The following is a 14,148-nucleotide window of genomic DNA, read 5'->3' on the forward strand; positions in this document are numbered from 1 at the left end:
CCCTTCTCTCGCTCGCTCTCTCTCCACGCTTCTATTTCCTTCTCTTGTCCCTAGATCTGAATCGTCGTCTTCTCCGTTGGTCGCGGATCGAATCGAGGGTTGGGGGAGGATGCCCATGGCGGAATCGGTGGAGGATCCCGGCGGCGGATTCTTTCGATCGGACCTCGGCGACGGGCGCTCCGACCACAACGACGACAACCTATCGATCAGCCTCGGCGACCTCTTCGCCATACTCGACGAGGAGCCGCGCCAATCGCAGCCCTATCCTGCTGTGGTGAGTCGTGGACCGTAGCTCTGTCCTCAATTTTCTATTGGATATGCGTCCATTTGTTCTTGCCGATGATTCCATGAGTATTTGTTATTTGCAGTAATTAGGAGCAGGCTTAGATGCTATTTTGCATGTTTATGTGATTTTAAGTAGTTTTAATTGGGCAGTGGAATAGTTTAGTTATTAAGGGAAGTGGCCTGCATGTTGATTTCTGACCCTTTCAGAAAGTCTTGATTTGCGTGAGCGGGAAATCAGATTGATGTAATTGCAATTTCACCATGAATCAAGACATAAAGTGTAGTGAGAGTAGAAAAATTAGTTCTGCTTTCAGCCATGGCCATAGCGAGGAGATTTTCGACCTAGCCGGGGTCTCACATCCTTGGAAAGCACCTTGTTATCGGGGAGGTCTGAAGTCATCTTTCTTCGAAGGACTCAAAGTGTAGTCCACACCGGCTAGCTGACGGATTGTCACTGCTGACGACAGAACTAATGTTTCTTTTGTCGCTAAACTCGATTTACGGCAGAATTGCATCCATTGACATGCCAATTCAAATATTTAATAGGCTTTCAAGTCAATTGAAATAAGATGGATTGTTTTGTTTCACCAACCAGGCGTCCATGTAGATCTGGAGAATTATAGTTAGGACTAATCAATCTATGGTGTAAGTATGAAAAGGTGCTCTGCTTGCTGGGCCTGTTTTGAGTTGTTTAGGACATCCGGTCTTACCAATCTAAGCTTCTTCAGATCTTTGCACTCTTTTAAATGTCAGCAGGTATCACGTCTACTAGTCAGTAACAGGGTTTTGAATGGTTGCTCATTGTGACTTGTTATGCTTGGTTACCAAAAGGGACTCTGGTTTTCATATTGATGAACTTCTGCTGTATATATTTTTCTGGGGGTTTTTTGAACACTTAAATTATGGACTATTTTGATATCAATCGTTGCTCTCTTGGTTTTCACAAGTGCTTACAGATACACAACACTAAGAATAGTCTTATTTGACTGTTACTGAAAGGGTTTTCTTCATAAATCTAGTACTCAAAGCAAAACAATGTTAGATAAGTGCCTTCTTTTTGAAAGGATATGCTCCCATCTAATACCTTATTGGGAACATGGTGTCCCAGTTCTCTGTAATAGTGTTGCTGGCACTTACCGCAGTTATCTAATGCAGCACAATAATTTTAAAAATGACAAAAAATAATAATGCATGGACATAGGCAAATTTATTGCATTGTGCTCGTGTCTTTGTTCTTTAAGTACATTCATATAGCACAGCTAAGTATGCAAAGTCATGAACTGGGAAAGTTTCTAGTAACTTCATTGGCTGGAGGGGAAGTTTCGTTGGTACCAATCGATTTATTAGATGTAGTGTCTGTAATCCAAAATTGACTCCTAAGTTACTTATGATGTTAATAAAACATCAGCTAACAGAGTTGGGCTTCAATTGGGAACTAGAACTCGTGAATTTGTCCTTGATTTGACACATTTGAGATTAGTTGGCCTTTGTCTACAGACTAAACACAACTACCTTCCCAGTTACCTCCCATTGTATAATTGTCGCAGGTGTTATATATATGTAGCAACTTTAACAAACTGTAAATTTCTTCTTTTTATTATTGGTGAAGTACTTAAAACATTTAATAATTGAAATTCTGATCTCCAGGCTGCTCAAAAGAGTATTTGCCAAGGGAAAGTAGCCGATCCCATTGTCAATGAGAAGGTCTTTCAACCTCAGGATGGTAATACATTGTAACTTGTATCGTTTGATTCATGTGCTATAACTAGGCAATACTTTCCTGCTTTATCTTCTTTCTTTCATCATTGATCTAATGTTGCTTAGATTTTACAGCAGATTGGAAGGACCTTGGTGAAGAGTTAGGGTGCAACCTGAGGGATATCGATGCATCTAATTGCCAGAATCTCACAAAATTTCAACTTTTGTCCGAATCTGAAGAAAATTTTGAGCCATTCATGATCAATGAGAAGAGCCATCGTGTTTCAGAACATGATAGTTCTAAGAACTCATTTTCTTTTATGTCAAATCATACACCTGACTGGTTAAGCTACCCTACTTTGGAATACAATATGCTAAATTCAAATGTTGCTCATGATACTGATGGAGCATATTTACTTACATTGGAACATGCAAATCTTGGGAATGGATTATACTTGGATGGAAATGAAGAGAGGGACTACAAAGAAATGACTGGCGTTAAAGAAATTGAATCAGGTACAAAATTTATGCCATCACTCCTGATGCAAAATGGTGGAACTGGTGAGCCATCTTGATTTTACTGTAATTCATCAGACAACATATGACATGCTTATGGTTAAGTCTAGTTTTTGTTACATGTCAATGCAGGTGCTTTGCCTGAAAGAGATCTTTCTGGATCAATGACAAGGTATGCATTTGTGGATCATGAGGCTACTTTGCCATATGCATTTCCCGGCGAGATGAACACTAGTGAGGCAACTGAATTACAGTGCAATACAAGTGGGAGTTGTTTGACATTACACCGGGAGTCTATTAGTGATGAAAACAAGAATGGATCAAAGCAGTTTATATCAGCGGTATATCAGCAGCCATTATTACCCCATGTAAAGGAATCTCTGATTCGCATTAATGATAAACGGAAGGATCAGCTTCTTCACTCTCATAATTCAGGTAGAAGCAGTGAGGTGCAGTTGGGTACACAAGAACTACTTGACATCTCTTTGTCAGGGTTCCCAATGTCTTTTATGGATGCATCTTCTCCTAGCACCTTATCATTTGAGCATTGTGAAGATATTCATTTCAGGAGTGAATCTAGCACAGACTCTTCTCCACATCTCTCAAGCAGAAACTCTACGTCTGAAAATTTTCATACATCTTCACTTGATACCACAAAACAATTCATGTTTGATTCTAATGTATATTCTAATATGAAGAAAGAAACATTCTCCAAGAATGAAACGGAAGACAAGATGCTGCCATCTTCTGTTAAACAGCCTGGTATTCCTGAAGATACTGGTAATGTCCATATGGATGAGTATGATGAGGAAGAAGAAGATGATGATACTGACTTATATATTGTTGACAATATTAGTGATCCTGCCCATCCCCCTCTGCCACCTGTCCATCAGAAACCTAATCTGATATATCAGCGATCTGCACATGGAGAGGCATATTACTCCGGGTTTGGAGGGATGAGGTTGAAGGCAAATGATGAAAGATTAACCTTTCGGCTTATATTGCAGGTTTTTCTCCTCCCCTTCAAGCTACTGACTTTATCTTTAAATAAGTGTTTATGACTGACTACTTATGGACATGTTTTTCTTATTTTTCTCCTAGAAGTATATTTTCTTCATTTTTGACTTTCAACTAGAAAAAATTTAAATAAATTGGTCAATAGTTTATAGTTTTTATTTGCCTGTGTATTAACTATTAGTTTGAAGCTTACAAAGGTTTTTTCTTCTACATAGTACATACTGCATACTACATAGATGGATTTTAAGGTAAATATATGGGTAAGAAAGATTGCCACCACTGAATTATTTTTTTGAAGTGAAAGGTGATTGTAACTGGAAACATCTGAATGGTGGTACCTAATGTTTAATGATCTAGTTAATTAAAAGGGGCTGGATATGTTTGGCTCATCTTTATAACTACTTTTTAGTCCTCACCCTCCTGTTTCATGTTTCATTGTTATCTAGTTTCAATTTGTCCTTTTCAGTCACTCCTATCTAGGAACGGGAAATATTTAGGCTAGAGAAATAGAATAATTATGCTAGAATAACTATTTATTCCCATTGAAGTTGTAAATCTTACTTCATCTTCTCTTTCTCAAAATACTGAAGTGTACCGCAGAATTGGCTCTGTCATCTAGTATGGCATAATTGTAGAAATCTTAGTGAAATTTTGAGAAATCACTTGCTAGGAATAGAATTAACAAAAGAATATTTCTATTGCATGTGGTCAACTAAGTTTGGTCTGAAAATTATGCAGTTGCAGATCAGCTTCATTTTTTATTTAGAATGGTGCCATTTCATTTCCTACATGAGTCATCATACTGAGGGATTTTTATAGCACATATGTGAACAATGCACCTGTAGACCACATTGTTTCAGTTGCCAGTTGCAAGTTTGATGTCCTAAATGAGTAAATGTTAGACTGTTTTTATAGTTGTTTTAGTTTTTTTTATGTAGTAGTAGTTGAAATTCTTGGATTTGTGCTTTTGTCCTTATATTTTAGTGTGCTTCTTGTCTTTTCCTTTAATTCTTCCATCGTTACCAGTGCTTAGTGCTTACCACACTTCCTGGCCTCTTATTTTCCCCTTATTTTCTTCCTAAATTTTCTGATCACTCTTTGCTTCCTTCTAAATATGTGCAGTTAAGACTAATATCTGTAGTTTCATGACAGGATCTTTCTCAGCCAAAGTCTGAAGCTACCCCACCTGATGGTCTTTTAGCTGTTCCTCTGCTGAGACACCAGGTATGAGCTTGGTCGCATTCCTCTATGTAGACTGCTATGGTATTCATCATTATTTTTGCTTGTATATGAGCTTTTAATCAAAGGAGCATTTGTTGACAGCGAATTGCTTTATCCTGGATGGTGCAAAAAGAGTGTGCCAGCCTGCACTGTTCTGGCGGGATTCTTGCAGATGACCAGGTTCATGAATTATTTTTTTCGCTGTTATATTGAAAAATGTCAAAAAAATTATTAATAAGTTTTCTCTTTTTTTTTTAATAGGGATTGGGTAAAACAGTATCTACCATCGCACTAATTTTGACGGAACGATCTCCATCATCACGATCTTCTACAAAGGAAAATCTAGATAATTATGAAACTTTGGACTTGGATGATGATGATGATGATGATGGTGATGTTGCCGAAGTCTATAAGACAAATATAACAAAGCAGCCACGGATTTCTACTCCAGCGAAAAAAGAGAACCTTATGATGGTGATGAGCAGGCCAGCAGCTGGAACCTTGGTTGTTTGTCCTACAAGTGTTCTTCGACAGTGGGCTGAGGAACTCCAAAACAAAGTTACCAGCAAAGCTAATTTATCATTTCTCGTGTATCATGGAAGTAACCGCACAAAAGATCCGAATGACCTTGCCAAGTATGATGTTGTACTCACCACTTATGCAATTGTAAGCATGGAAGTTCCAAAGCAACCGCTTGTTGACAAAGATGAGGAGGAGAAAGTGAAGCCCGATACCTCTACTTCCTCGGTGGGACATATTGGTGGTAAAAAGAGGAAAATTCCTGGTTCTTCTGTGAAGAATCCGAAACTTGAGAAGACAATGGAGAATGCTTTGTTTGAATCTGCTGCTAGACCTCTTGCAAGAGTAGGTTGGTTCAGGGTAATATTGGATGAAGCACAGAGTATCAAGAATCACAGAACTCAGGTTGCTAGGGCTTGTTGGGGTTTACGGGCCAAACGAAGGTGGTGCTTGTCTGGGACTCCCATACAGAATGCAGTAGATGATCTTTACAGCTACTTCAGATTTCTCAGATATGATCCATACGCAGCTTACAAGTCATTCTGTTCCATGATAAAGGTACCAATCAACAGAAACCCAACTAATGGGTACAAAAAGCTTCAAGCTGTTCTGAAGACGATAATGCTACGCCGGACTAAAGGTAAATTCGGATCTCATATTTACGGCAATAAATATCTAAAGATTACCGTTCGTTGTGATGCCCTTGCACAGGAAGGGAGATGTGGGTTTTTAACCCCCTAAACCTGTTGAAATTTGGTAGTCTATACCTGTTAAAAGCTTTTGCTAGGAGAAGTCTCACATGTTTTACTTTCTTTTTTCATTTCTTTCTCTTCTTGATGTCAGTTTGATCTATTTGTAAATTACCTTTGAATTAAATTCCTTCGTTTTAGATCCTTCAATTGATTTTTTGTGCTACATCGCACACTGCTTCTTTAAGTTGCATTGGTCGTATAAAGTATCATCAGGAAATTAGGACAATAATAGATTGGCGTCAATACCTTTCTAATTTATCCTTTTCTCAAGTAAAGTTGCTCTAATGATGCTACATCATGGAAGGTGATCATTTTTCACATATTATTTGTTGTTGAAACTGTTTTGGTCTATTTTCTTTGATATGTCCATTGGGTATTCATCTGTTTGTAGAGCTCTTTGGTGTACTGTGTGTGTCTTTATTGCTGCAGCTGGTTGCTTTTAGTAATCATAAAATTTTACTTTGTTTTAATCATGAATTATTCTTTAGGGACGCTGATTGATGGACAACCAATTATCACTTTGCCGCCAAAGACTGTAACTCTCAAGAAAGTAGACTTCTCGATGGAGGAACGTACTTTCTACTCCACTCTAGAAGCCGAGTCGCGTGAACAGTTCAAAGTAGGTTTCCATCTTTCATTATCTTCTGAATTAGGAACTTAAAAACTTTTAAGCAGTTCCTGTGATGGTTGCATAAAGCTAGTTTGAGCTTTGATAGTATTCTACTGCCGGTGATGACCATACTTGTTTATGAGACATTTGGGTTGACATTTTGCTATATTCGTGCATTTTCATATGTAATGTCTCCCCTCTTTATTCTTTTTACCTCCTGATATTAGTATTTTTGTTCTTTTGCATCTGATATTCAACACGTTGACGCTTTTTAATTCCTGAATTTCTTGTCATACTAAATTTTTGTGCCTCTTAATGAATATCTATATATATTATAAATTTTAATGCACTCTATCTGATTAAATCTTTCTGGCTTTAGGTATATGCAGATGCTGGAACCGTCAAACAAAATTATGTCAACATTTTGTTGATGCTGTTGCGGCTCAGGCAGGCTTGTGATCATCCTCTTTTGGTCAAGGGATATGATTCTTCTTCTGTTTGGAGGTCCTCTTTAGAAATGGCGAAGAAACTTCCAATGGAAAAACAACAAAATCTACTGAGTTGCCTCGAACATTGTTCAGCAATTTGCACAATTTGTAATGTGAGTTCTCTATGATTACTGCATGTGATGTTTCTCTTTTTATATTGAATGATTTTTGTGTTGAGACACAATAGTCCATCTTAACTAGATATTTGAGTTGGTTTCCTGACCTCTAAGAATTTTAAGTAATTGTCACCTATCTTTGTTAAGGATTTCCCTGTGGACTCTGGATATCGGATTTCCAACTAAAAAAATTCAAGGACCAAACAAGTTTAACTAAATGTTCGGGGACTGGTTCTGCAATTTATCCCATCACGTCAAGTTTGGTCTGCTTCTAGATAACAATTGCAGTGTTTAAAAAAAGGCGTTAAGTAACTAACCTCAGTTTAGTGACTTTCCTACTGATTTGGACTCGTTGCTTTTTGGTTATCTGATCCTTCAGTTTTTCTAACTCATCACATTGGAATTAGATTTCTGACCACTTTCTTTCTTTCTTTATTTCTTTCTTTTAAGATTTTTTTGTGCTCTAACAAATTGGTGAATTTTACGACTGCTTGGAGATAAAATCTTGTATGCATCTTTTGTTTATGCTCAAGTTGCAATTCTTGCAGGATGCACCTGAAGATGCTGTAATTACTATTTGCGGCCATGTTTTTTGCCACCAATGCATTTGCGAGCATCTTACTGGAGATGACAGCATCTGCCCCTCAGCTGGGTGCAAAGTCCGTCTTAATGTCGCCTCAGTGTTCTCTAGAGGCACATTACAAAGTGCTCTATCTGGTGTAACCGGCGGTGAATGCTGTCCTAATGATTCTGGTTCAGAAATGACCCAGGCAGGACTCTTCTATGATTCTTCCAAAGTGAGAACTGCATTGCAGATTTTGCAGTCACTGCCTCGAGCGGCGAGGCAGGACTCTTCTATGACAACCAAGTCTGCAAAATTAAATGATGAAACTGCTGAGATTAGTGACGGTAAAAATTTCGGGCCAATTATATCTTCAGACTCGTGCGTAACAGAAAAGGCTATCGTCTTCTCTCAGTGGACTGGGATGCTGGATCTATTGGAAGTGCCTTTAAAAGATTCTTCCATACAGTATAGGAGACTTGATGGAACAATGTCTGTTGCTGCCAGGGAGAAAGCTGTAAAAGATTTCAACACTCGTCCAGAGGTTTGCTCATGAGAACTCCCACCCACTCTCCATCTTTTGTCATTTTTCCTCGGGAATATTTACTCTTTTTTTTTGTAATAGGTAAGTGTCATGATTATGTCATTGAAAGCTGCGAGTCTCGGCTTGAATATGGTGGCCGCCTGCCATGTTCTTCTTTTAGATCTGTGGTGGAATCCTACTACAGAAGACCAAGCAATTGATAGAGCACATCGTATTGGCCAGACACGTCCTGTAACTGTTTCACGCTTAACAGTGAAGGACACAGTTGAAGATCGCATACTAGCTCTCCAGGTATAGTTCCCGATTGTTATCATAATCTTGATGTTTTTTTTTTCCTGTTTGAATTTAGGACAAGCAGTTTAACGTGTGCAAATTTTAGTAATTTGATTTATCATTACGGAGTTACTTGTATGGAAATCCTAATAGTTAAAGAGGACTCATTTTTGTGCTTCTTGTCCAGGCCAATAGCACCATATGAATTTGGGGAAAACTGCTTATGTCTGATTGTGGTGCTACTTGGCTTTGAGTATGCATTCTTGTTGTTGTATAGCAAAGCAAATGTTAAACTTCATCTTAGCATAGTCGCATTTTCTGTTGATCTTATTCCAATATGTGAAAAATGCCAATTATATGAAAATTTGAGACCTTAGGTTAGGATATAAGATGAACTTAAATTACATAATTATTTATCTAATTATTGATATGGGTTTTGTCTCAAAAAAATAATTGCTGTGAGCTGTTTTATACTATGAATAGTACCCTTTTTATGCTTGTCATATGCATTATTTACATTCACTATATCACGTCATGCTAGACAACAAATTTTGTGCAAAATCTGTGCGAAGCTTGAATTTGGAGCTTAGTATTATATATGAAAGTAAAAAAGAAAGGAGGTGGTTTCCTTTTGCCTTTTCCTTCTTGTTCGAGTGTTTTAATTTACCTAGTTTGGTTGTTATCACTCATGGAAGAAGCAATTGTTTGCAGCAAAGGAAGAGGGAAATGGTTGCTTCTGCATTTGGAGAAGATGAATCTGGTTCTCGCCAGACTCGCTTGACTGTGGAGGACTTGAAGTATCTTTTCATGGTGTAGTTGCCTCGCTTTCTCTTCCGCACAGTTTTGCTCATTGGATTAGCTAAAATAGGCGTTAACAGCTAACTGCTTCCTCTAGCGCATCATTTTACATTGTGTACCTAGGCAGCAGCTTAGAAGGTGATTAGCATTTCAGCTGGCGATGAGGTACCGGCCCTGTCCTATGTGAATACTAATTTGAAAGGCATGTATAATTTGATTAGTTTTTCATCAGTTTGTGGCATCAATGACCCTGCTATCCTCGAAAGCGCACATTAGACGGAGTACTAACCAATTTGTGAATAGATGTGGAATCTGGGTAGCTTCGTATATTTTTCATTGCTGACCCTCCTTTGTTTTGGTTTTGATCTCTAGTTGTCGCTTTACAGGTTAAGAATAGAAGAAAAGATGTATTGTTCTTTTAACTAATTTATTTATATTATTTGTAAAGCTCCATATTGTTTTCAATGGTCTGGGAAATTACGGTATCCAGCTCCGTGGTTTTGTTAGCTCGAGTTTGAGGCTGATCTGTTCGTATACTCTTAATTCATTTTTGTGGTTCTTCGAAGATACTCCATTCTTTTGCATGTTTATTAAGTGGCCGAGGGATCACCTTAAGAACCTTGCGCTTATGCCATATGCGTGTGCACGCTTGTGATGATTACTCAGAAAGAAGGAAAGATGTTGTTAATCTCGTACTGCAAGCAGATTCTTGAATGACATTTGCAAGATACATCGGCCACTTGCGCCTCTGTAAGACGCCGGATGGTTTTCTATATTTCATTCTAATCTTGTTAAATTTTATTTATTCTAATCTTGTTAAAGAACAATTCAGGCCGCAATAATGGCAGTCTGGTAATGGAATCATTAATGCGAGTAAAATCTCATTTATGTGATAAAACTAATTAAAATTAAGTAGGGAAAAAAAATGATGGATTCATTTCGTTTCCTCTTTTTTTTTTCCCTTTCTTTCCAGGGGAGATCCAATCCAAGCGGTTGCATGATACAATCCAGGAAATAGCGATTTGTACGTATCACATTAAAACTGATAAAACAGAGTAGGTGGACAAAAACGCAGCGTTAGGTCGTACGTAGTTCTAGAGTAGATAACCATCGTCACCTTCGTCGTCGTCGTCATCATCATCCGTAGGCTGTGCTCCAGAAGCGCTTGACGGTGGAGCGGTCGAGGATGGTCAAGAGCGCCCGGTCGGTGGTGCAGCGGGGCGTCTTGTACTGACTCATGGCGGCGCCGTTGCGGATGTAGTGCTCCAGAATGTGCCGGAAGGTGCCGCGCTCCACCACGCGCAGCTCCAGGGGCCCGATCGTCCGCGCCCTCCTCGACACCACGTAGCCATGGTCCGCGAACGCCGCGTCCATCGCGCCGCAGCACTCCTGCAGCACGGCGTCATCATCCCCCGCCTCCTCCGCCTCCTGCCTCTGGTCTTTCAGCTCCCAGTAGACGACGTAGTGGCCCGGGTGGTGGGCCCCGACCTCGGCGTGGCTGGNAGCCATGAGCAGAGAGAGAAAAAGAGAGAGAGGGGGGAGCAGGAAGAGGAATTACAGGTATTATTATTATTATTATTACAGGAACTGCGCGCGACAACGTACGTGGAACGTGCCTAGCCGTCGAGTAAATGAAACCCCTGCTTATGTGCGTGAACCTTTACAGCTCTACTTTTACTCGTCTCCCCCAGCTAGCTTATGAAAATCCATAGCAAACCAAGCCCCTATTCCTTTTTCATCCATAAGGTCCTTATCTATATTTAATTCCATATTCGTCCCTAATATAGTTAAAACGCAAACCTACTTTTAACCCAATAAGGACCCTTATTCTTTTTATTGCAAACCAATCCATTCTACCTTATTCTAAATTTCACCCATACCTGTGAAGGTGGTGAGGACCAGCTCGTACTGCTGCCCAACCTTGACTCGGGTCAATGAAACCGGCTCTCCTTCGGCAAAATCATCACCACTTGTGCCGGGATCGTAATAATAATTGGAAGAAAATTGCTGATCATCATCATGGTGGAGCGCGGCGCCTCCTCTCTGCAGCCTCCTGAAGAGAGGGATGAACTCGAAGTAGGAGAAGGTGGGGACGAGCGTGAACGCGACTCTCTCGGGGGGGTTGGCGGGCTCCAAGTTGACCCCGATCCAGCTCTCCGTGGACCCGTAGTCCGCGCCCACCAACGCGACGCCCCCCGCGTAGTGGCGCAGCTTACTCAGATACGGCTGCATTGACCCGGTCATGATGGAGTACACGTACTTGGCGTTGGGCCACAGCGCCGGGATCAAGCCGCGCCAGCCCGACCTCTTCAGCTCCCTGCACCGGTGCTCGATGCCCGTCGCCAGCTCCGGGCTCGCCGAGAAGGAGGAGGAGCCCAGCACGGCCCTTCTCATCTCCGGCGAGCTTATCGCGGAGCTCAGCGTCCCCTGCCCGAGGTCTGCGCAGAGATCCTCCCACAGTTCCTCCAGCGCCGCGAAGGCCTGGACGAGGCTGTAGGCGAAGGTGGATGCCACGAACTCCACCTGCTGGGAGAAGGCCAGGCCGAGGAGGAGGTGGCAGTAGGTCGACTGCTTGTAGTCTCCGCCGGCGATCACCTCGTAGGGGCTGCACGTGTACGACCCGGTCGTCCGCTGCTTCGCCGTGAACTCCTCGCTCGCGTAGTAGTGGGTCGTCGCCGTGCCCGCCGTCAGCCCTCCCTTGGTCTTGAACTGCTTGCTGCTGTACAGGAACTCCAGCACCCTTCCCCCCGCCCTGATCGGATACACCCTGTTTTAATTAAGCAAAATAAGCTTATTTGTGAGAGTGAGCCGTACATGTATGTACATACATGTTATGTTGCGTTATGTCAGAAAACTACGGCAACGACGACGACGGCAAGAAGAAGAGGAAGATATTCACCAGTACATCTGATCAATATATAATTTATCACAAATGATATATATATATATAAACAAATTAATCCTTTCTAAAGTTTGGATGGAGATCTTTAAATTGAGTGCAGTTCGGACAAAAGAAGATTGCAAGATGTACATGCAATTGCATGCATGTAGTATGTACCTCGATCTGTAGGCAGCTGCCAAGGGGAAGATCTGAAGGGTGGACTGCGAACTAAAACGTGTGAAAGGCACATACTTGGGCCTCCCGTCCGTGGTACCGGAACTGCAATATCCGATCGACCCACAAAGTGTTGACCATATATAGACACACACACACACACACATAATGATCACATAAACATTGAATAATCCCCAGCAAAACCTGTGCGGCACTTTAAATGACAGAAAATGATCAACTAATTAACAGAAAGATTTATATGTAGAAGAACCTGAGGGAGAGCATGGTGATGGGGTCTTTTGTGAGGACAGGGGAGGAGTCACCGTCGGCGATCCTCTGGATGTAAGGCTCCATGTCTGCATGGGAGGCGAGGGGGACTGCCGACGTGTACAGGGCCTCGAGCTCGGCGGGGTCCATGTCCGACACACGCACGTCGTCGCCGAGCCACTTGCGCAGGTACTCGGCCCCGCGGTTGAGCTCGATGATGCGGCGCAGGGTCCGGGCCTGGACCGCGCCCGCGTTCTCGGCCACCCCCTCGAACCACTCCACTATGTCACCATCCATGCTGTTGTCGTCGTCGTCGTCGTCGTCGACGACGATCGGGTGGGGAAGCCGCCTGCCTCCCCCTCCTTCCCCAGCCTCCGCTGCCTCTTGGAGAATGGTCATGGAGAGCCGTGCAAGGATCGTTGGTTTCTAGTCGCTCTCACAAGACCACACTTTTTGAAACCGCTCGGAGGTAGATGCGCTCCCACTACATCGGTTTTGTTTAATTTGCTTCGGCTGCAGAGTGTGTAAAATATGTGCGTCGATAGCTACATATATGGAGAGACCTAGAGAGAGGGAGGGAGACAGAGCCGAAGAGCTGGTTGATTAATAAGATCGATAGTAAATAAATAGTTAATGAATTCATAGAGTTGGTTGATTAATAAGATCGATCGTAAACAAATAATTAATGAATTCATAGGGACGTAATAACACTATATATATATATATATATATATATATATAAAGGTTGGGAAAGTTTGTTGTGGGCTCTTCTGCTGTAATCTTTGTCCTCCTCGGATAAAATGTTTGGCGGGCGAGAGAAAGAGGACCAGTCGCGCACACACACGCATCGTAGTTGTTTCCGCCCAGACCCTTTTACTTTTCTACCGGGCGTGTTTCTCGTTGCAAGGCTCTCAGTCCCTCCCTCTCGCTCTCGGGACAGTACGGCGGAACGGAGACCGCAAAAAACATCTTGTCTAATTGCATGCAGGGAGATGGGCACATACAGGGGTCTTAATAGTCCGCTTAGAGAGAGAGAGAGAGAGAGAGAGAGAGAGAGAGAGAGAGAGAGATGGACAAGTGTTGGGTTTGGGACCTAAAGAGGAGCCATACGGCCACAGTCAGAAGAGAAGAGCCAAGGCAAAGGGACGATGTTGATTACAGCTAGGCAGGATCCGGTGTACGCCTATTTTGTCGCCTTTGTACGCTGCGATTCTGAATCTCTCCGAATAAGAATATCTTTAATTTCGTTTTATTAGGAAGAAAACTAAGTATCCTTGCGTTTCAAAATACATGCCATTCCATTCCCATTATATGCGAGCTAATTGGAAGTATTTGGAAAAGTTTAATTGTATTAATCTTCCAGGCGCCTGAGTTACCATTTTATTTTGTTTTCTTTACTATTCTTTGCAAGCAACAAGCTTCACGTT

General features: G+C 41.6%; 2 protein-coding genes across 4 annotated transcripts; one reads left to right on the forward strand and one right to left on the reverse strand.

Annotated features, from left to right (window-relative positions):
* LOC109715101 (helicase-like transcription factor CHR28) lies at window positions 7–9,964 on the forward strand. Of its 3 annotated transcripts, none has more exons than XM_020239909.1 (12): window positions 7–274; window positions 1,933–2,008; window positions 2,119–2,544; window positions 2,632–3,506; window positions 4,669–4,740; window positions 4,840–4,917; window positions 4,999–5,896; window positions 6,497–6,627; window positions 6,998–7,219; window positions 7,771–8,328; window positions 8,410–8,619; window positions 9,313–9,964. In XM_020239909.1, the coding sequence occupies exons 1-12, from the start codon at window positions 110–112 to the stop codon at window positions 9,415–9,417; spliced, it is 3,816 nt and encodes a 1,271-aa protein (XP_020095498.1). In that variant the 5' UTR covers window positions 7–109; the 3' UTR covers window positions 9,418–9,964. The 3 variants fall into 3 exon arrangements, with proteins under 3 accessions (XP_020095498.1, XP_020095500.1, XP_020095499.1); XM_020239911.1 differs by having other exon boundaries at window positions 2,119–2,499; XM_020239910.1 differs by having other exon boundaries at window positions 2,122–2,544.
* LOC109714846 (jasmonic acid-amido synthetase JAR2) lies at window positions 10,308–13,506 on the reverse strand. The gene is made up of 5 exons (XM_020239554.1): window positions 12,726–13,506; window positions 12,458–12,559; window positions 11,280–12,166; window positions 11,117–11,177; window positions 10,308–10,897 (listed from the first exon to the last, which is right to left on the reverse strand). The coding sequence occupies exons 1-5, from the start codon at window positions 13,118–13,120 to the stop codon at window positions 10,537–10,539; spliced, it is 1,806 nt and encodes a 601-aa protein (XP_020095143.1). The 5' UTR covers window positions 13,121–13,506; the 3' UTR covers window positions 10,308–10,536.

This window comes from Ananas comosus, linkage group 9, assembly GCF_001540865.1.
Source record: "Ananas comosus cultivar F153 linkage group 9, ASM154086v1, whole genome shotgun sequence".
NCBI lineage: Eukaryota > Viridiplantae > Streptophyta > Magnoliopsida > Poales > Bromeliaceae > Ananas > Ananas comosus.

Coding starts and splice junctions, on each gene's coding strand:
- LOC109715101 (XM_020239909.1), top strand. CDS start 110: ATGCCCATGGCGGAATCGGTGGAGGATCCCGGCGGCGGATTCTTTCGA. Junction 4,918..4,998: donor GGATTCTTGCAGATGACCAG/GTTCATGAATTA, acceptor TTTTTTTAATAG/GGATTGGGTAAAACAGTATC. Junction 5,897..6,496: donor AATGCTACGCCGGACTAAAG/GTAAATTCGGAT, acceptor ATTATTCTTTAG/GGACGCTGATTGATGGACAA.
- LOC109714846 (XM_020239554.1), bottom strand. CDS start 13,120: ATGACCATTCTCCAAGAGGCAGCGGAGGCTGGGGAAGGAGGGGGAGGC. Junction 12,560..12,725: donor ATCACCATGCTCTCCCTCAG/GTTCTTCTACAT, acceptor CGGATATTGCAG/TTCCGGTACCACGGACGGGA. Junction 12,167..12,457: donor GCAGCTGCCTACAGATCGAG/GTACATACTACA, acceptor TAATTAAAACAG/GGTGTATCCGATCAGGGCGG.